The 21,087-nt window shown below is 37.6% G+C and overlaps 1 protein-coding gene across 3 annotated transcripts in view; it reads right to left on the reverse strand.

The window, feature by feature from the left end:
- The window catches only part of LOC116318275 (voltage-dependent calcium channel subunit alpha-2/delta-1), a 67,786-nt gene that overhangs the window by 35,100 nt on the left and 11,599 nt on the right, over positions 1-21,087 (reverse strand). For all 3 annotated transcript variants that reach the window (XR_005613971.1, XM_039615763.1, XM_039615762.1), the window contains exons 4-8: positions 10,590-10,649; positions 8,805-8,840; positions 7,769-7,898; positions 1,362-1,493; positions 592-661 (exon numbers count right to left, since the gene is read on the reverse strand). Coding sequence is in view for 2 of the 3 variants with exons in the window: in XM_039615763.1 (XP_039471697.1) it covers positions 592-661; positions 1,362-1,493; positions 7,769-7,898; positions 8,805-8,840; positions 10,590-10,649 (428 nt within the window). In the remaining variant the exon portion in view is untranslated. The remainder of the gene's footprint in view (positions 1-591; positions 662-1,361; positions 1,494-7,768; positions 7,899-8,804; positions 8,841-10,589; positions 10,650-21,087) is intronic.

Below are 21,087 nucleotides of genomic sequence, written 5' to 3' on the forward strand. Positions count from 1 at the left end.
ACTGAGACACATATACTCTGAGGGCCAACCATTTACATAATCATTTATGCTGAGAAAATACAATAACACTTTACACACTTGAGTCATATTTTCATTGTCATATTAATATAGGACTGAGCGACATGGATAAAATTATGTTAATAACTAATGATTTAAAGATGAAAAAAGGTCAAATTGGTAGCTATTCAAAGCAATCAACAATTAGCTGTTTTTACAAATTATTTTTAGAGCAACAAAAAATTTTATCACAAAATAATCTTAATTCTGCTAGTGAATACAATTCATGTGTTGTGTGACTGCACTCAAATTTATACAACCTGCACGGAACAATCAGTTAAACACTAAAAAATGTTATTCACCAAATTTGCATAGTAATAATAATCATAACGATATTTCACTGAAACTCAATAGGGATTATTTGATTGAATTATTTGACTGAATTGAAAACCCTTACACATAATGCTACATGTAATTATTGCTATAAAGCTCTACATTTAACAGCCAAATAGATATTCACACATAATGACATTAAAGATGAAGTTTTAATTTGCATTCTGACTAACACTGTCATGCTTGAGCCAGTTTTCTTACCATGGCCTCCTGCGCACATCGTAAAGATCTATTTTACTCGGGGTCTTACGAGCATCCATCCAGGGAGAAGCTAAAAGACGAGATTTGAGATGTACTGAGTTTTCATCATAATTAAAGCAGGAAAACAAAACAAAAAACAGCACACTAAATACTATTTTGGCTAAATTTCTAATATATTGGACTAATATGATAAAATCATACTGTATGTAGTGTCATATTCTGCTCAGGAGCCGTTGTGTACATAATACATTCTGTGACATAATGACACGCTTCTTGGATCAATCAATTTATTACACCACCTACATTATAACATGTTTTAAGATCACTAAAAATATTTATGAGGAGGGAAAACATGCACAAATTATTTATCGGAGATGCACAGCTATTAGTGAAGGGCACCATAAAAACAAGGAAGTATACTGAGAGTGAGTGACTGCCTTTCATACATGCTAAGAAGTAAAAGAAAGAGGATAAATCAAAGCCAATGCAAATTTATGGATATGAGACATAAACTTTTGTCATAAAGCTATAGAGTCAATGATGACAGGGAATCTCATGAATAGAAATAGCTTGGCAAAGATAACAGGCATACAAGAGGGAGCAGCAATAGACAAGTGCAGATGCACATAAAGTCAATGTGAGCTTATTTACTAAGTAGTATGTATTTAAGCACATACAACTTCAGAATTATATGAACAGACACATAAAAACCTATTCAAAGGCAATGTTTGTTTTGGGGTTGTTGTTTTCTTTCCCCTTTGTTTCTTTACCTGGATAATAGCGAGCCAGGCCAGTGGCACTGCCAAACACCTGCCAGAGTAGGGTTGGGTCATCCTCTCTATTCTTTCTAAACACTTCCTCCAGTGCCTCCGTCCAGGTTAATTCATTCAGCACAATGGTGGCTGGATGAACAAACACACATGAAAAGCTCATTTGTCAAAAGAAAGCATGCACATAAAAAAGAAATACGTCATGAACCCACCAACATAAGCGGAATTCAGTATATTATACTGTAATTACATTTTAATTTTGTGTGCAGCTGTAAAATAAATATTTTCATGTCTTTGTGGGTTTTCTGCAATTATCTTTAGAAGGCAGAGAAATATGGACAACACAGTTTAACACATTCATTAAGATTCACACACAGGCCTCACTGTCACCCCAGTTGCCCAGCAGAGCACGACCAAATATTTTTCCAGCACAAGCAGATAGCGCTTGCATTGGGCATCAATATCAAGGAATAGTACTCAGACAAGTAATGGCTTTGCACAGACACAATTAAACTGTTTTACCTAAAACCTCCAAATACTCTGGATGACGATGTGTGCAGAAGTTTTTTTTTGTGCGTGTGGCATGCTTTTGACAGATAGTGTGCGATGTGAGAGGCAACAGGCATTATGGATGTAATGACACAGCACCCAGACAGCTCAGAGCCACATTAAGACTGATGATGGATGGAGACACAACACATGCTGCCCCCAACTCTATCTGTCCTCTCTGCCATTTTTTTTACCATCTTCCACTTTTTTGTATTTTGTGGCATTGCATATATTTTTTATGCAACTCTGTACATCTTGACATGTGGCTAGAAGTATAGTGTGCATGTGTGTAGGACATATTGGTATCCTGTATTGAGTGTGACGTGTCTCATTGATGTGCAAAGCAAACAGTGTTCATTTGCATCTATTTCTCTAGAGTGAAGAGTTAATGAAGCCTCGGTTGCCAGGAGTGCACGTTTTTCATTATAGAAAGGGAGAGAGCATGAAGCGTGTGCACACACAGTAATATATTTCTCTCATTAATCATTGAATTTTAGAATTTTAAGGCAAGAGCCAAAAAAATACTACTGCACTTGTTAGATAATGATGAAACTGCAAACTATATGTATAATTTTTTATTGAAGACTGATTAAGTTAGGCCATTGGATAGACAGTGCAAGCCATCTTGTTTTACCCAAACAGCTAGACAGTTAAATACAGCGAGATGATACTCACGTGTACTGGACTGACAGATGAAATTATGGCACAAGGCAACCACAAGCCTCTAACTAGTAATATGTTGCTTTTTAATGTCTCCACTGGTTGTGAATATCCCTGAGTTAGTCATAATCTTTAATAAGCTAAACTCCACTGCTGCTTCATAAGGGAAAGACTATCCTCGGGTTGCCCATATTGCCAATGACACTAATGAATTCCCTGGATACACATGGTATGCCACACTGAATCCACACCTAGTGATGACTTAATCTCATCGGGACATCGTGGGGGCAATATAATTCACAAAAATATTTAATACGGATTGGTGTATATTTTCCCTGTTTTTTGACTGCTTTAATTACAGTCTTTTTCTTATAGAAGCAACAGTTACACACTGTATAACAGTGAAATGTTCTATACAGCTACAGTACAACATGCTCAGTTAAACAGTTATTTATAGTTAGTTTAACATAAGAGAGAGATAACTATAAGACATTAAATTTCCCATCATTACTAATTAAAAGAATAGTTGGATATTTGAAAGACTATAATTTATGTCACAAAATAACCTCTGATATGGAAATATTGCTGGCTAAAAAGTTAATGCTTGGAGATGAAAACAGAGGGGCAAAAAAAGTCTTTGTTTTTCGAAGCTGCACAAAATTTGCTCACCCGCTACATTTGTTTACGCCATACAAAAACTATGGTGAAAATTGCCTTTGGATGACAGAAAAGATAGAAAAATCCCTCCAGTTTGCTGCCTATCTACACAAATCTGGCACTTGAATTCCAATCATAAGCAGTACAGCCCCGAGTGTGAAAGGTGAAAGACGTCTGCTGAGCTCCCTGTGACACACAAGATGACATTACAGTATGTGTGAATTTGTAAATTAGGAATCATTTTTGCAGAAACAGACTTGTGTGAAATTGTTGAATTAAAAAAGAAAACTCGTTCCACAGTCTTAGACAAGTTAATTAACCCAGCAGGATTTATTATTTCAATCATATCAAATGCAATGATCTCTTATATATAATAAAAAAGAAATGTACTATTACACAAGAAACACCTGGAAACAGAAAGTGATGCACTGATTATGATGGATTATTTAAAGTTTACTTTAGGCTACATTTGTGCTGAGCTCACAAGAAATTCTTCTATATGACTGGCCTATAGCCAGGAGGCATTGGGGTGTTTTTAATAAGGGATCAAATTTTAAAAATCAAACAAATGTATGTTTAATATATATGATTAAAATAAAAACAAACAAAAAAAAGCTTTAAAGAATTTTAAACTATACGTTTTGTTTTTCTGGAACATCGACTGAATATAAAAGATGGACTTGGCCACTGAGACATCACTCATTGCTTAGTGAAGCATCTGTTGTAAACTTTTAAGTGCTTTTGCCATATTGGTGCTTTATAAATGGACTTAAATATCAAGCGTGGATCTGACTGTGAAACCAAGGGATTCCCTCCTAAGACTGTAGCGATTTGCCGATCACATTGAGACCATCCATTCATTTTATTCTGCTCATTTACCTCAGGGTCACGGGGGGTGACATCACAATTGTCATATGGCAAGAGGCTGGCCAGGTCACCAACCTGTCACAGTGCTAACACATAAACCAACCCAACCATTTACACACAACATTCAGCCAGTGTCCCTGGACAGAGCCCGCATAGGATAGAACAAAGGGGCGTGAGGTGCTAGCCACCACTTCACTGTGTTTCCCTCTGCTAGGGACCATAATTTACCAAAAGAACATTCAGCTTCACTTGAAACCAGTAAGGCCATGAACTCATTAGGAAAATGATTAGTGAGATCAGGGATCACATTAGACAAAGGGTCATTTTCTTATGGATTTCTGCAGCTAAACTTCTTATTGTAACCAGCCTTGCCCCCTCTCACAAAGAACGCAGATGTAAGACAGTTAAACATTGGCTGGAAACTAGGTCTATCTTTCATATACAAACTATATTCTATAGCGCTCTGAAAAAAAGATTTTGCCCCCTTGCTGTTTTCTTCTTTGCAATGCCATTGCAAATTGCATGACATCTGACATTAAACAATGTCAAACATGTTTATGATAATGACAGTGTAACAGTATGGGACTACTTCTGGACAACTTGCCAAAAACCCACCACTGTGGTTGAATTAAAACAATTCTGTAAAGATGTTGGATGAAATTGGTCCAAAGCAATGTGATAGACCTGTTGCAATTTGCCAGCTGTCACAAACACTCGATTGGAGTTCTTGCCGCTAAGAGTGGCACAATCAGTTTTTAGGTTTAGAGGAAAATTATTTAAAGTAATTGTGTTTGAATATTTTTTTCTATTTCCATTTATCTATCTATGAAATGTGGCACAAATACTAGCTTAGCATGCTCTCTTTGCGATGTATAGTAACCCTACTATATGTCACAAAGAGATACTCCTTGAATATTTTTATATCTCATATTGAATATCTAGAATTATAAATACATAACGTTTACATTTTTATATTCAGCTTCCACTTGTATATCCACTGAATTAAACAATTTTCTATGTTGTCTGATATACTTTTTTTTATGTCCTTCAATGGACGTTTTATGCTTTTGTGATCTTTCTGTCATGCCTGTATCCTTTCCAGTACTCCCCTCACACACATGAGTCTGATTTCATAAACTTGTCACCCACTTTACCCAGAAAATCTAATTTTCTCCAGCTGAGCAAAGGCTATTCCGGGAACATTTATAGGGTGGAGATTAAATTGGAGAGTTGAAACCTCAATAACTATGAATCTTCTGACCTGGAATACCAAATACATACTCCTTCACATGTGTCCATATCTGACACAATATATGAGCCTGCGTATGCTCTCAGACATACGTTTTTCTCCATATTCGCAGTGCTTTTTTGAATACATTAGTAATTTTAATTAATTTTCTTTAGCTAGATATTCCTAGAGTTTGAAATTTAAACTTAAACCTGAAAAACAAGTCTCAATCTCAAAACAAAATTGCATGGTCTGGTTCTTCATTTCCATACCTGAGATTGTTGCCCACAATGTACCGCCAGGTTTGAGTCCTTCCTTGTAAACACGCACACACACCTAAAGTTTCTTTCATCTCGCTGGGTAGGTCCCAGAAGCTCAGCGTATCTATGCATACTCATTACAGGCTACCAATAAACAGCATCCTTGTGAGAGAAAGGCAGTGTGAGTAGCTGTGGCACCCAGCCCAGATTAAAGGCCAGATAGGGATCTCAGGGAAAAATTGACAAATTCACAGCAAGTTCAAAAGAAATGCTAATAAACTAGACTTGCATTTCCACCCACAGATAACAAAACCTGACAGCTTTCCATTCCAATCTACATTTCCCTTTTCTGCCCATGTGTCCGGGGTCAGCAACAAGGTGAAGCAGGTAACCTTGGGGCCAGACGGTTCCCCAGCAGGCTGAAGTCCATGCTGAGGAAGTCATTCCATCCTGCTGTGTCTCCAAGTCACTGCTGACGCATTAGTTTCCACTACACTGATTCCACTACACCAATTACTGAACATCTTACCACAAACACGCAGATATCTATCTTTCACAGAAACACAGATACAAACACACATCATTCAGAATTAAACTGGAATCTTTCTGAAGTTCTTCGAGAACCTAGGCCTACTGTGGTGACACATCCTTGAGCAAATCACCTAAGGCTTTATTTCTCTCATCGTAAGTCACACTATATTAAGGACATCACCCCACAAGTTGAATTCTAAAAAATAGAATAAAGGAAAAGCCACTTAAAAATATTACATAATTCAGACCACACTTAAGCTATTCAGCCAGGCACCCTTAAGTCACTGACATTCAACTTGAGCTGTGCTAATGTCAGAGAGACTCTCGAGATTTAAATTATGCTGTATCACTCAAGGTAAATGTCAGCACACGATGATGAAATGATCAGAAATGTACTTTTATAACAAAAGGAGCAAAAATACTCTTTAACAGGATATCTCCGAATCCATGTTACTATTGCTGTCCAACAATACCCAACAACCTCCTCAGACCTGTTCTCACTACAAGACATACAGGATATGTGACGATTATTCACTATGAATCCGTCAAACAAATACCTGCTATATTTTTACCCTGTTACAAGTAAATATTGCACTCACTTTGTAGTATGACCTGGCAGGCTAAAGACTTTTAACGTCCAATGTGACTGAAACAGCCCCATCAGGTAAAGCGTGAGTTTGGGATGGTATAAATAGATGAAAACAGCCATGACTATAACATAGAGCTGCTTAGGTTTTAATTGTCCTGTATCCAGATCATGACAACCAAATGTTTATTCAGCATGTTTCAGTTTTTAAGAGATTATCATTAATATTCTCTATAATCTTGAGTGTACATGATCCTATTTTTGTTCGCATTCTGAGAAACTGATTACATGTTCAGTGAACATTCACCAACCTTTAACAAGTAGCAGGTGCAGTGAAATGAAGCATGCTGTGTTTAAAAAATGCTGACAATGCAAATGTACTGATTGATATATTTCAACAGATGATATTATTGTTCCAGGATTTACACACAATCCAGTGTATTTTGCAGTTCAGTTGCACTATTGCATTCTTTTATGTGTAACAGTATAAAATACCAGTATCAAGAATAAATATAAGTGTCCAGTCAAGCAAAAATTGCATGCATATATCTATTATAGTCAATATCTATAATATGGTCTATAGATAGTAGTGTATAACTCTAAAGAGATATCTCCTATATCTATCTATTTATATCAATCTGTTCCTAAAGACGTTCAGTGACTGCAATTTTCATATGAATAATACATTCATAATATGATTTATAATTTTAATAAATGTATACTTATCATTCTAGTTCTGGTTAAACAGAATATTAAATTGAAAGCTGCATAACTGCCAATAGCAAATATATTTCTATACAAAAAAAGAAAACATACACACATAAATCCTTTCAGTTGTCGTGCCTCCTGTTCTTTTACATTCCAAGGGCAGGCAGCTTTGTTAAGTAACAGAGTACTACAGGAGAGCTTATTACTTGTATGAGGCTTTTTTTGTTAAACCCATCTTTTAGCTAAGGGCAACTTTGCTTGAGGCACAATCTGTAAACAACATTTCATAATGGGTTGGTGTGTCAGCCGTATCCATGGTAACCACTTTGGTATGTGTGCGTGTGTGTGACGATGCACTCACAGCCATCATAGATGTCAGTGGGAATGTGGACAGCCGTGTGGTTGTAGTCAGTCAAACGTTTAAACGAGGGGTCCTCTTGAAAGTCTGGTCGAATCCTGTTCTTTCTTCCCTCTGTCTCATTTGCATCCAGCTGAAAGGAAAAAAAAATGATATAAAACAGTATCTTTGGCTGTTTTCACCATAGGTTTAAGAAATCATAACAGACATCTTCATGTAAATTAATGAGGCGCATTGCACATATATGACATGGTTTGTTGGTCTCCATAAAAACGAAAGACTTTACAACAGCCTGAACGCACATTCTCAACAGCTCATCGCTACCATAATAACAACATCGCTGCACTTTTCACACCCTGCATGCTTTAAAAAAAACCCTGACTGTTTACGTGATGATGTCTCGCTTTTTTTCATTTTATCATCTTGATTTGGGAGGAGGAGCCGGAGACACTCAGATTGTTTATGCCCCTTGTGGAGATTTATAACTCCTGCCGTGCATTTGCCAATTTACATCAATGAGAGCAGTAGAGACAGGGAGGAAAAGATGAGATACCAATGAACGAAAGCAGGGTAGAGAGGGGCCGAGGTAGTGAGGTGGTGAGAGAGGTAGAGGGGGAGGGAGAAATGGTGCGAACAGTTGCTTCCTAATAAAGCAAGAGCCTAGCCAGCTCATACATCTCATCTGTCAATTAGAGGAGAAACATGGCAGAGACCTCTTCACCTGAGAGAGGCTGGAAGGAGGGATGACAGAGAGGTAGCTACACGGGAAGAAAAGCTCCAAGAAGCAGCAAACTGGGGGCTGCAGTACAGAGGTAAGGCGATAAGAGAAAGCGGGGGTGAAAACAGACACAAATGTGGTGATTTTTGCAGGAGTAAAATGAGGGAGATGAGGGAATATGAGGCAATGAAGGCGGGGTGGGGGTGGGGATGCTGTGTAGCAAAAGCACATTCATGATGCATGTATGACCTATGTGTTTGCAGGGGCTCAAAGAGAAAGAGAATAAATTAACAGAGGAAGGCAAAAAAAAAGCACACTCACATTGTCCTTTGCATTGTAGTAGGCAATTTCATCATCCTGTAAACAAGTGACAAAGAAGCACAAAAAATGCTTTTTGGATGCTTCAGAGTGTTGCACAAAGAACCCTAACATTTATGCAACTATTAAATATTTGATCAATTTCTAAGCAGTTCTTTATTATGCCATCCATCCATTCTATTATTTCGTTAACAAAGACACTAGTCTGTGTTTTTGCTTAAACAAATAAGGTATGGTCATATTTCACATATGTCCCTCTGTCCCTGCAGCCATTTGCAATGCTCCAGGTAAGCATTTTTTGTCTGTGAGATAGCAATGTAATAACTGCCTTTGTGACAAGTATTTTTCCTGAGCATTGCTTTTTTCCCTTATATAATTGTTTGCCACCCAGGTTGTTAGAAGGCAAAGCATCTGTCATTGAAAATGGGGGCATGTATCATAACACAGTGTATAATAAACCAGTTAACAAAAGGAACTATACTCACTGCTAATGATGGATGCTGAAAACATGTAAAAACTATTCACACAATCAAATTATTGTAGGTCTAGCAAATTCAGACTACATGCATCACCATTTGTGTATCTGTGCATCTGTAGCTTTAGTCTATAAGATAAGTGCTAGAGGTAGGAACACAATATGATATTATGACAATAATTCACTCACAAAACAATAATATTATTATGATTTTTAACATTTTGCGATATGCAGAGTATTGCAGTAGTGATTAATCAACAGCAAATTATGTCCTCAAACTTTGTCACTATCAGATTTATCCAGTAAGATAAATTGGATTTCACTTCAGATATTTTTTTTAATTTAATTTTATTTTTTTTTTTTTTTTGCTAAATGAGATTATAAAGCATGCCAACACTATCACTAAAGCCTGGGGTAAATGTTGCCATAAGATGAAGTTAGTTATCTGTCTGAGATTGAATGGGTTGATGTTGGCTGCATGCACGTCACATGCACTCCGTTTCTGGTAATGCACCAGTTAACTGTGATAAATCGTAGAAAATCACAAAATCTGTTGTTGTCTGCATAGACAAAAATTCACATTTAACCACTACACTTGCACTCAGCAACCTTGCTGTTCTATAAATACAACCAGCTGGCAGCCAGTTGAGTCAAGTCCCCTCGAGTTGTGCTCACTGACAAAGACTCATTCAAACTGATGGCAATATGGTGGCAATCTGTCTGCATTTATAAATTAGATGTGAATTATTTGAAAAACTTTGAGAGTCTCTCTGACTGCAGTCAGTCCAAGTGAGACTGTGACTGTTTACAATCAAAAATGGTCATTAATGTGCCACACCATCAAGCTCTGGGCAACAATTAAGTCACATTTAGTTGAAATCAGCAAAGGAATGTGGAAAAATATCATACAATTACCAGGCAGCCATCAATTTTTGTTTGGTTGCTGCCCTATTTTTACTTGCATGGCTGAGTCATTAGCCTTTTCTGAATTGGGAAGTAAGTTTGTTGAGCTAAATGTGTCCAGTGTCCAGACAGTTTTCCGTAACCTGTTAATGTAGGTTTGCTCAGCTAATGTTATCTCAGAATAATGGTGCATGAGATAAGTCGTCTTGTTTCCCAGACAGCTAGTATTCCCAGAGTATTTTAATTAATTTAATAAAATATAGATATTTAGTGTCCCTGTATCGATATAATATCCCCATCCTAAATACAGCACTACTATGCTGTATCGATTTTTCACCCATCCCTAATAGATAGCACATAAAAAATACATATAATCGTTTTTTTTTCTGTATTGTCTCTCTCTCTGTTACCTCGAAATCGTCCTTCCACTGATGCTTCATTTGGAACTCTTCAGCAGCTGTGGCCAGTTTCTGGGAAGTGAAATACGACAAAAGATTTAGGCTGGAATATACACTGGGTATCCTTCCTTCAAAACATCTCTCTCATTTTAGAAAACCTGAGCCAAAGAGAGCACATTAGAAATCACGGTGGAGACCACCCTAGAGACAAGAGAGAAATGATTATGATCTCACTTGCAGAGCTCAAACCACAGGGCTATCAAGGTCTTGCAGCACTCACTGTCCGCTAAAGGCCACGCCACAGAGTATCAGAATGTCAAAATGAAAAGGTTGTACTGTAAGAAAGTAGTGTGTGGGTGTGTGCCTGAATGTGTGAGCGAGTCAGAGAGTGTGAAACATAGCGCTAACTGAATAAAATAAGTTGGGTTCAGTGCTGGAAGAAATGATGGATCAGTGAATAAAGTGAAGAACAAATAAATTACCCACTGAAAAAGCTATCAATCAAAAAGGAATTTAAGAAAGGAATATAAATGTAATTAACCTCACTTGTATTATTATATGGTGTTTACCTGACAGTGAAAAGCCCCTTGAGGTGACTGCTGTTGTTATTTGGCACTATATACATACAATTGAATTGAATTGAAAATGTAATTAATGTCACCTTTAATCTAGTCATCTCTCCTCCAATTGCACATACACATGCTGTTTTGTTACTTCTTACAAGCACAACCTAGAATAACAACACGTCTTCCCTCTGGGAACAAACAAGTTCTGATGTGCTCTGATGTGCATCCAGAGAAATAAACATCTATCCATGATCACAAGGTTGAAATTTTATGTGCATGTCCTGATACTGAAAAATCTTGAAATATCACTTTCCAGTTGTGCTATACAATTCAGGTGATGCTTAGATTATAATCTAGCAAAGTGCAATTTCATCTTCTGCATTCTTTTTATTTGTATGGAAAGGAAGGCAGAACTGAGAAACGTGCTAACGAAAGAAAAAAAATGGCTCAAAAAGGGGACAGAGCGATAAATACCTTATTTCTACATTTTTACTTTGATTTGTGGACTAATTTAACCACGAGGCTTGCATCAATTTTTAAAACATCTTGTTCCAAGTTTCATAACTAATGCCATAGAAAAGGAAAAGGTAAGAGGTTAGAACAAAAGTACAATAAGAAATGAAAGGAAAGAGCAGGACAAAGAATCTTCCTTCACAACACCAAAGTTAAATCATGTTAGAATCAAATCTTTTTATATGATTACGAAAAACTGTTTTTATAGCTGCATCTTCGTCTGACAACCATCTGTTGGTTTGTGCAAGCATGTATAACAGGCATGCTAGATGGACACATCTTTGGATGAGATGCTTATAGTATTTTCAATTGGTATTTTTACTGAGTGTGGGCATGTATGTGTATGTGAGTCTGTGACCATGTGTCTGCTGTCGGCAATCGTTCCATTTTGATCAACAGTTCCATTCCTTTGGCCTCCAGTCCTGGGCTCTGTTCCAGACCTGTCTCTAGCTCCTATGCACTGGATGTCAACCGCTAAATATACACCCTGCTGCAGCTATACACACACGCACACACTGACCAACCCAAAACAGTGAAAAAAATGTGAAATGATTACAAGCATTGTGACTGATGTACATTGTACATAAAAATAGCATGGTCTAACAGTGCATCAAGTGCTGAATCGTATTTACCAGTTAGTGGTAGCAAGCATCATAGTCACACACAGTCAGGCACTGATCCCTGCAACCACCAATCACTAAAGTGTTTAGATGATGTCAGTGATTCCGTCTGCATATCTAAATCAAAAGCTCTGTTTAAAGTTACAGTTTTTGGAGTAAAATGAAAACATGTCTAACTGGCAGTTGCACAATGCAGACAAACATGTGGTGTCTTGTTATTTATTCTAAGCATTCCCACATGGTAGGGACAGCATTGCTATTTTTAACACCATGTGTTGGTTAGGGAAGTCTTTTATCGACTGGTATTTTCTGCACTGCTGATAGCTAATTCTGCAGATTGGCGTGTTCTATTCTATATTAAAATGTTAAAGTTGGCCTCTTATGCTCATTTCCGGCTTCATATTTCTTGTTCTTTTAATCTTTTTGACTCTACAGTGGTGTGAAAAAGTTTTTGCCCCCTTTCTGATTTCCTGTTTTTCTGTATGTTTGTCACACTTAAATGTTTCAGATAAACCAAACAAATTTAAAAATTAGACAAAGATAACACAAGTAAACACAAAATGCCGTTTCTAAATTAAGGTGTTTATTATTTAGTGGAAAAAAATTCCTACCCTACATGGCCCTGTGTGAAAAAATGATTACCCCCTAAACCTAATAACTGGTTGGGCCACCCTTAGCAGCAACAACTACAATAAAGTCTTTGTGATAATTGGCAATGAGTCTTTTACAGCGCCGTGGAGGAATTGTGGCCCACTGTTTTTTGCAGAATTGTTGTAATTCAGCCACATTTGAGCATGAACCGTCTTTTTAAGGTTGTGCCACAGCATCTCAATCGGATTCAGGTCAGGACTTTGACCAGGCCATGCCAAAGTTTTTATTTTGTTTTTCTTAAGACATTCAGAGGTGGACTTCTTGGTGTATTTTGGATCATTGTCCTGCTCCAGCTTGAGGTCACAAACAGGTGGCCGGACTTTCTTCTTCAGGATGTTTTGGTAAACAGCAGAATTCATGGTTCCATTTACCACAGCAAGTCTTCCATGTCCTGAGGCAGCAGAACAGCCCTAGACCACCACACTACCACCATCATATTTAACTGTTTACTGTTCTCAGGTATTTTTTTAGATCCCGGCATGATGTGTTGCTTTTTGAGATCTTTTAGCCTGCTTCACTTTATCAAACAGGTTCTATTTAAGTGATTTCTTGATTCAACAGGTCTGCCAGTAGTCAGGGCTGAGTGTGTTTGGTGAAACTGAGCTCAGGTTTTCAAAAAATGCAGTTCTTTGCAATTAATTCATGATTTAATAAGAGGGGCATTTACTTTTTGAAACAGGACGAGGATAACTTTTTTCTCTTAATCAATGAAATCATCATTTAAAAACTCCATTTTGTATTAACTTGGGTTATCTTTGTAATGTATCTTATCAAAATAAGTTTGATGATCTGAAACATTATGTGTGACAAATAAACAAAACACCAGGAAAACAGGAAGGGGTCAAACACTTTTTCACACCACTGTATGTGTCAGTCAGTGGAAGTTGATTCTAAACTGCGCCGATGCACTTGTAAAATCATCTTGAGGTCATAGATAAGTGTGACATTAGTGCCCCTGATAATGTTGCTTAGCAACAGGGAGATCCCAAAATGAGACCATCACTTATCAGAGAAACTTGACTCGGCTAAGTTTGACATAAATGCCTTCAGCAGATACGCTATGCAAAAAATAGAGCATTTTTGATCTACTGGCGAGATTTGTGAGGTGTCAAATGTCAACAGTGTAGCATCACATCAACCCAAGTACACTAACTGAGCTATATCAGATAAACAGAAAACCAGGCCATTGCTCATAAAATGATAAGCTTGCATAATGTCAGTGCAAAAAGATACAGAAACACATATTTAAGGTAGTCTAAAAACATACGGATAGGCATTACACAACTCTCCTTTGGGTTTCTCCTTCAGCAAAACATTGTATCAGATATGATACTTGCGTATAACCAACAGCTGTTCAACTCCTGATACATCGTACATCATACTTAAGCCATTAGTGTGACATTCATGGATTATATAAGACTTAAATGGTTTGTGCGAAAATCCCTTTTTTTGCCTGACTGTATATGAACATGCACATGCAGAAACCACACATCTACACACGCTTCCTAAGAGACCAACAGGCATGTTAAAAATTCATGACAGGGCTTTGACGAGTCTCCACTCCCCCTGGGAGATATGGGGGAGGGTGAGAATGAGAGTGCGAGGAAAGATACCTAATTACCCTTCTATTTTGCTTGCATCCCTCTCTCTCTTTCTCTCTTTTTTTTATGTCAAACACATACAAAGGTTATCAGTCTAGCCAAAGAAAGCAACAACACAATCAAATGTGCTTTGCACTGAGGGATCTAGATTTGAAGAGGCTACTCAGTGAGTGACAGCTAAACTCTCTGAATGAGCACAACAGTTCATTAGAGCTGCTGAAAACTGCTGTCTCTGCCAATTGATCAGAAGCCACTGTTACTCCGCTAAAATGCACAAATTTGCACTATAATGGATTACTCTCTGCAAAACGCCCGACCTAATGGTTTTTTAGTCTCACTTTCACTAATTGTGAAAGTTGGACACCATAATGAGCTCACTCTTTCAGTTCATGACCACTGGAGACCTGAGAAGAGCTATCACTCCTCTGCAATTGGCAGCAGAGGGTTGCAGGGGTACCAGGAGAGTGAGAATTGGGTATATGATTCTTGGGAAGAGAAGTTGTTTTCAGACTCCTACTGATAAAAATTTTAACTGGTTAAAAGTTTAAAAGACATCTAAATATACCTAAAAACCGAGTTACATTTCATTCATCGTGGCATTGAAATTGGGTCGTGTTCTCCGGGGGACGAGGCAGTTCAGAGATTTCAGGGAGAACAGGGGGAATGAGAGAGTTCACAAGAAAAATGCAGTCTATGACAAAAATCTTCAATAAAATCTACAGGCAGCGCAACTGAAGCTAGTTAGTAGTGAGCTCTATCTTTTTTCCCAGATGAACATAAAAATGACCTCATGATGACTGCAACAACTGCTGTGCATATTAATATTCTAAGAGCCCAATAGGGCAGATACAGCTTTTAACTACTTATACTCACTGATGTATAAGATCATTGTTCTACTGCCATTGAGAGCTGACCTGAGTGCTGGATAGTCCTGCTAGTCCCACAGAGAGATATTTCTGCCCTGCTCTCACCACTCTTAGTTGTCATTCTGCCAGGGCCGCCCAGCAGCCCACCATGCATTTAGTGAGAAAGCAGAGCACAGCTTAAAGGATAGACAGAGAAGATGAGACAGGCTCTGCTAAACCTCACAGAGCATCCCAGACACCCTGTGTATATGTGTGTGTGTTTGCATGTGTGTCTAAAGGCTCCAGACACTGAAATCAATAGGCTGTTCAGTGCACACTGCCCCACTCCCACAGACAACAAAGCAATACTTACAAGAGTAGTAACAGTCTAAATGATCATTAACACCCACATTCGCTCTTATCTTACTCTTTCTCAGTTCTGATGTGTCCACACATCGTGTTTTTTACTTGCCATAATGAGCTCCGTCTCAAATGGATGGTAAGAAAGTAAAAATGGGGGAGGTGTGAAAAAAGAAATAAAAAAGAAAGAGATGACTCTGAAAAGGGAAGAGGGAAGGACATAATTAATGAGCAGATGTATTAGCACAAAGGACAGTCTAGAGAGAGGAAAAAAAACAATACTCTGACTCAGCATGATCAGTGCCTTCAAAGTAAACTCATTAAAACAAAGCTCATCAGAATGAACACTGGAATGAGGAAAACATATAGCTGGGTGGCTTATGGATGATTTACCGAGCAACGGGTTGGTTTCCGTCTTTGGAAAAGGACAAACAAAAACACCTTCATCCGTGTCAAATAAATACTTTACGTATATGCAGGAATATACATAAAGGAGCACAAAAAGAGTAAGAAAAGAAATGACTCATATCATGGGAAAGCAAGACATGGAAAGCAGGGCAAAGGACAGACAGACGGGATAGTAGTAGTTTAAAATGAAAGCTGCATGGAGAAAGAAGAGATAGATGGCAGAAGAATAGAGTGAGTGATAAAGCAGTGAGAGATGTCAGAGGAGATAGCCAAAAGGTTGATTTTAAATATCAGTTTGACAGAGAACCGTGACAAAAGGCCAGGATTTGAACAAAGGGGAGACAGCACTGGGTGTACTGGAACAGAGAGTTGACAGAGAAGGTGGGAGGGATGGAAGTAACCACAGAGAAGAAGGTGAGATAGGTAAAAGGAGGAAGAAAGCATGAGACAGAGAGACAGACCTGAGGTATCTGCAGCTGCGAGAACCCATGGGAGAGCCTTGCTGATAGGAACAGTAAATGTACACCTGCTCCCCATTCCATTTAATATTCTGGCTATTTTTGTTGTCATGCATGTATCTGAGAGATGTATCACTAAGTGTAACTATATCCCCTACATGGACACCATGGATGGATAATTGGTATTAATATACTTCTTTCCAGTCCACTTGGAGAATGCCATGTCCTTGTAGGGACAAGGATATGCAGTCACAACTGTTTGGAGGGTCCCCCTGAAAGCCTCTTGTACAACCCTAAATTGTTATTATGATTTACAAACACTCTGATCTAAAAGAACCCTGCATACTTACCACTGCACAACATGGGAGTCAATAATGGCTCTCTTCCACAGTGTTTACTTTGTCCTGTCTCCCTCCCCTCATCCTTAACCAATCATGGCAGATGGCTTCTACCAGAGGTCTCTTCCTGTTAAAAGGGAGTTTTTCTTTCCCACTGTCACCAATCAAAAACTCCTAGGGGGTGTCTAATTGTTATTGCATGTGCTTTATCGTATAATATAAAGCTTCTGACATGGAGAAACTGTAGCATTAGATATGCTTACTGTTTGTGCATAGATTTAGGATCTACAACATATTTATACCTATTATTTACTTACCTATTTCGTCAATCATGAGTACAATGCTTACCATACTGTTCCAAAAATCCCAGTTTTATTAATGTTCATTTAATTAACACTTGAGCTTTTATATCTTCTTAAATGCTTTAAAGATGTGTTTGATGTTTTCTATTTAAATCAGAGAAAACTTTATGTACAAAACTGTGGCATAAGCATACAGAACACCATGATATGTAGGAAAATATACATCATTGTCCTTTATACACCACTATCATATGTGGTGACAACTGCAGTATTTAATTTTTTCATGTTTCAAATCTACATTAAAAAAATCTTAGTATTAAAAAAAAATTATTTCATTTTTTTTCTACTCTTTGCAATTTTCTGACTGCTCAGTTCAACTCTGGTTGTTTCCCAAGGATATAAACTCAGACTATGCTAAGGATTTACTATCCCTGGTTAGACTGATTCATTTTATTATTATGAAATATTATTATTTCAGTTTCTATTGGTTAATTACAATTAGATTACAGACATTATATAACAATCTGTAAAAGAATTAACATGTGCAAAGGAAGCATGGATATACTGTTTGGTAGTAATCGCAGCTGAGAGCAGAACGGCAGAGAGACACTCATGCTAGTGTAAGAGCTGATCCTAATTACCTTGTTTCATCTCAATTATTGCAATAATTACAAAGTATGGAAATGCTGATTCTGAAAAATGCTACATGCCATATTTAATTGGCATTGATCAGTGTTAATTTTGAAGGAACAGTATCTTTAGACCACAAAAGGCTGTAATACATTTTGCAATCCACTAACACAGTTTGGATTTCATCTTGATTAATGTATTAGGCTATTGTCCCTGGCCTACTATAAGTCTAGTTAGAATTCCCTATTTGCAGTGCTTCCCCCCTTCTCTTTTCGTTATCACACAAACAATAAATATAAATGTATGCTCACAGAAAAAGACACACACGTACACACACACACAGAGACACCGTTTACCTGCTTAATATGATCAGCGCACAATTGTGATGGGATGTAGAGTAACATCTGTTCTGGAGACTAGAATATCTCTGATCATGTCATAGCTGCTACTCATTGCTGTACACTGGTACACACACACACACACACACATAAATGCGTCTTCTGCTCATTATTATAACATTGTGACAGCAGGCAGCAGATTAATAAAAATATGGTCCAACACCTGGGGTACAAAGACTCCATTAAAGAGATCTACAAATACCACATTAAACACTTAACACACATCTCTAGACAGAGGGAACTGGATAATTGAACTTTGCAGCATTACCCTGGAAATCTTGAGACTGACACTTTTATAGATATGACTATGATTTTTTTCATTATTGACGTGATTGTAATCTAAATGTTTTTATTACCATATCATGCTTACATTATAGGGAAATTGAAAGACAGCTAGGACATTTCTTTTCTCTTAATATGCTTAATACGTAAAATATATAAATATGTAAAAATATATAAAAATAGCACTGCAATGTTATGATATTGTGTTGTTTGTCTAGAACCATAATATGCATTTGTTCCCCTCTTTTAAGTGAGGTTATCAATGAAAGATCTTGCACAATCCAGATTTACCTAATACCATGTTTTTGGTAGTGGAAACTACATGAAAAATATGACATTTTCACCACTTTACTGTTTATTCTATGTCTACTTTAAATAAACTTACAGAATGTCAAAGAAGTCAATGAGTCATTGATTTGCTTGTATTTTGGTCAGTCTGACAGTCAAATAACCAAGACAAAAACCAATTTGCATATCCAACAAGGTATATAATCAAAGACAGTGGGCTAATTGCGTTAGGAAATTCTAACAGCAAAGTTTTAATCAATGTATTAGATCACATCGACTTGGCATCAGAATCAGGATTTTGTTTTTCCTTTGTATTAAGATGAGTTTTACACATAAGCTGCTGGTTAGCATTTAGCTAACACTGTTAAAAAATTAAGTGAACACTTGATCATTTCAGTGTAACACAAACTCAGCTAAAATCTTTCCAGTTGGAAAGCATAAACCATTGTGAATTAATTTGATGCACAGTGACAACAGTTGCACTGCAAAGACAACAACAATACAGCCCCAAAAGTGGAATGGTTTTGCAGGTGGTGGTCACAGACATGACTGATTCTTCCTCTGGTTTGTTTCTTATCTTTCTCTTCATGAGTGCAGGTTCACACTGAGCACATGTCACAGGCATGAAAGAGTCTGGAGATGCGGTGGCAAACATTACAATGCCTGCACCATCATCTGCAAAAGCAACTGCGACCAGTGGTGGACCTGCAAGCTTTAATGTTCTCTAGCATGCCAGTCGAGCTGCATGATGCTGGTCTGTGAGCACAGGTCCCATTAAAGGATGCTGGCTCCTCATACCACCTTCAATGAGTCTGAGTTTGACAGTTTGGTCAGAAACATGCACAGGAGTAGCCTACTAGAGCTCACATTGTAGGGCTTGACAGTGCTCCTTCTGTTCCTTCTTGTTATTTCTATTTCATAACAAGACATAAAAGGCCAGAAAGTAGAGTATGTGCCACACACTGTGGCTTTTATATTTTCTCGTATCCGTTTGTAGACTGCATTAAATTGAAGTAATAAAATCAATATTTAAAAAAGCAAGTAAAGTATTTTATCAACTTACTGCTAAATGCCATTTTGTAAGGGAGTTCCATCATCACGTTGCCAACATTGTAAAATTAAGATAATTTTGCAAAGACACGTTAATCCACATATATCCATGTACCAACACACCCCATTTTACAGCGCAGAGTCTCACACACCACCACCACCTGTGTCCTGTAGACTTTTTTTTCTTTTTTGTGTGCTGCAGGCTGAGGGATTACTCTAAGTAATGCTGTGGAGTGGCTCATTAGTCACTGGATAGAGCCCTTCACCTCAGGAGAAAAGAGGAATTGTGCAGACACACACATACAGTACTGTAGACACACACATTTACCCCATGCAGACTGTTCAAGTAAAAACAAATAACTGCGGCTGATATGTGGTTTCTGGATGTAGGGAACAACCCATTCAAAGAGCAAGTGTCTAAAAATGTGCCAGTATATTATTTAGAGTGATAACTCAGCCTGCAACACCAAAACTCAACATCTGGTTTATGTTATATTCAGTTCAAGTGATGTTATCAATGAAGCAAACCTCACATGGACGTCCAAAAAAACTGTGGGACCCCACACAATCACAAGGCACTTGTGTGGATGGTAGGTATATTAAAGAGAGAGTTTGAGGTGTGAGCGTGCATCAGTGTCTTTCTTCGGTGTTTATTTAGTTTATCTTTTGTAGCACAAGTTTAGCTGTATCAATAATTGAGCCTTTAATTACAGTGTACTTAGGCATTCAGGGAAAGAGACAACAAGCTGAAGATGTAGGAGGGAGAGATGTGATGTGTAAGTGAATCAAGCCAAGAGAGTCTCACACAGTTTCGCCGAGTGGTCAACCGTATTTGACATCAAGATTTTCATTATAATATCACCCTAAGCAGAATTATTTACTCTAATGACCCTTTCACAGTTTCATACTGTTTTTGTGAAGGTGTGATAGCCATTTATTCAGTGTAAGAGACAAGAATTTTCTTGGCCTTAAGATGGTTGAGATAAACCCATTATAATGCAAATCTGTTTAGGCATATGGACTATGCTCTCTGTATTATAATAACAATAAAAGTAACAAGAATAAAAGTAAGATGAACAAGATAGGATTCTGGAAATCAACAGTAAGTGGTCTGAATTTAAAGATACAAATATGCATTCATTACCATTTATTATAAATTTATAGAGGAGTTTTTGGTACTTTGGCCCTTTGGCTCATGCT

This window comes from Oreochromis aureus, linkage group 7 (genome assembly GCF_013358895.1).
Source record: "Oreochromis aureus strain Israel breed Guangdong linkage group 7, ZZ_aureus, whole genome shotgun sequence".
NCBI classification, from domain to species: Eukaryota; Metazoa; Chordata; class Actinopteri; order Cichliformes; family Cichlidae; genus Oreochromis; species Oreochromis aureus.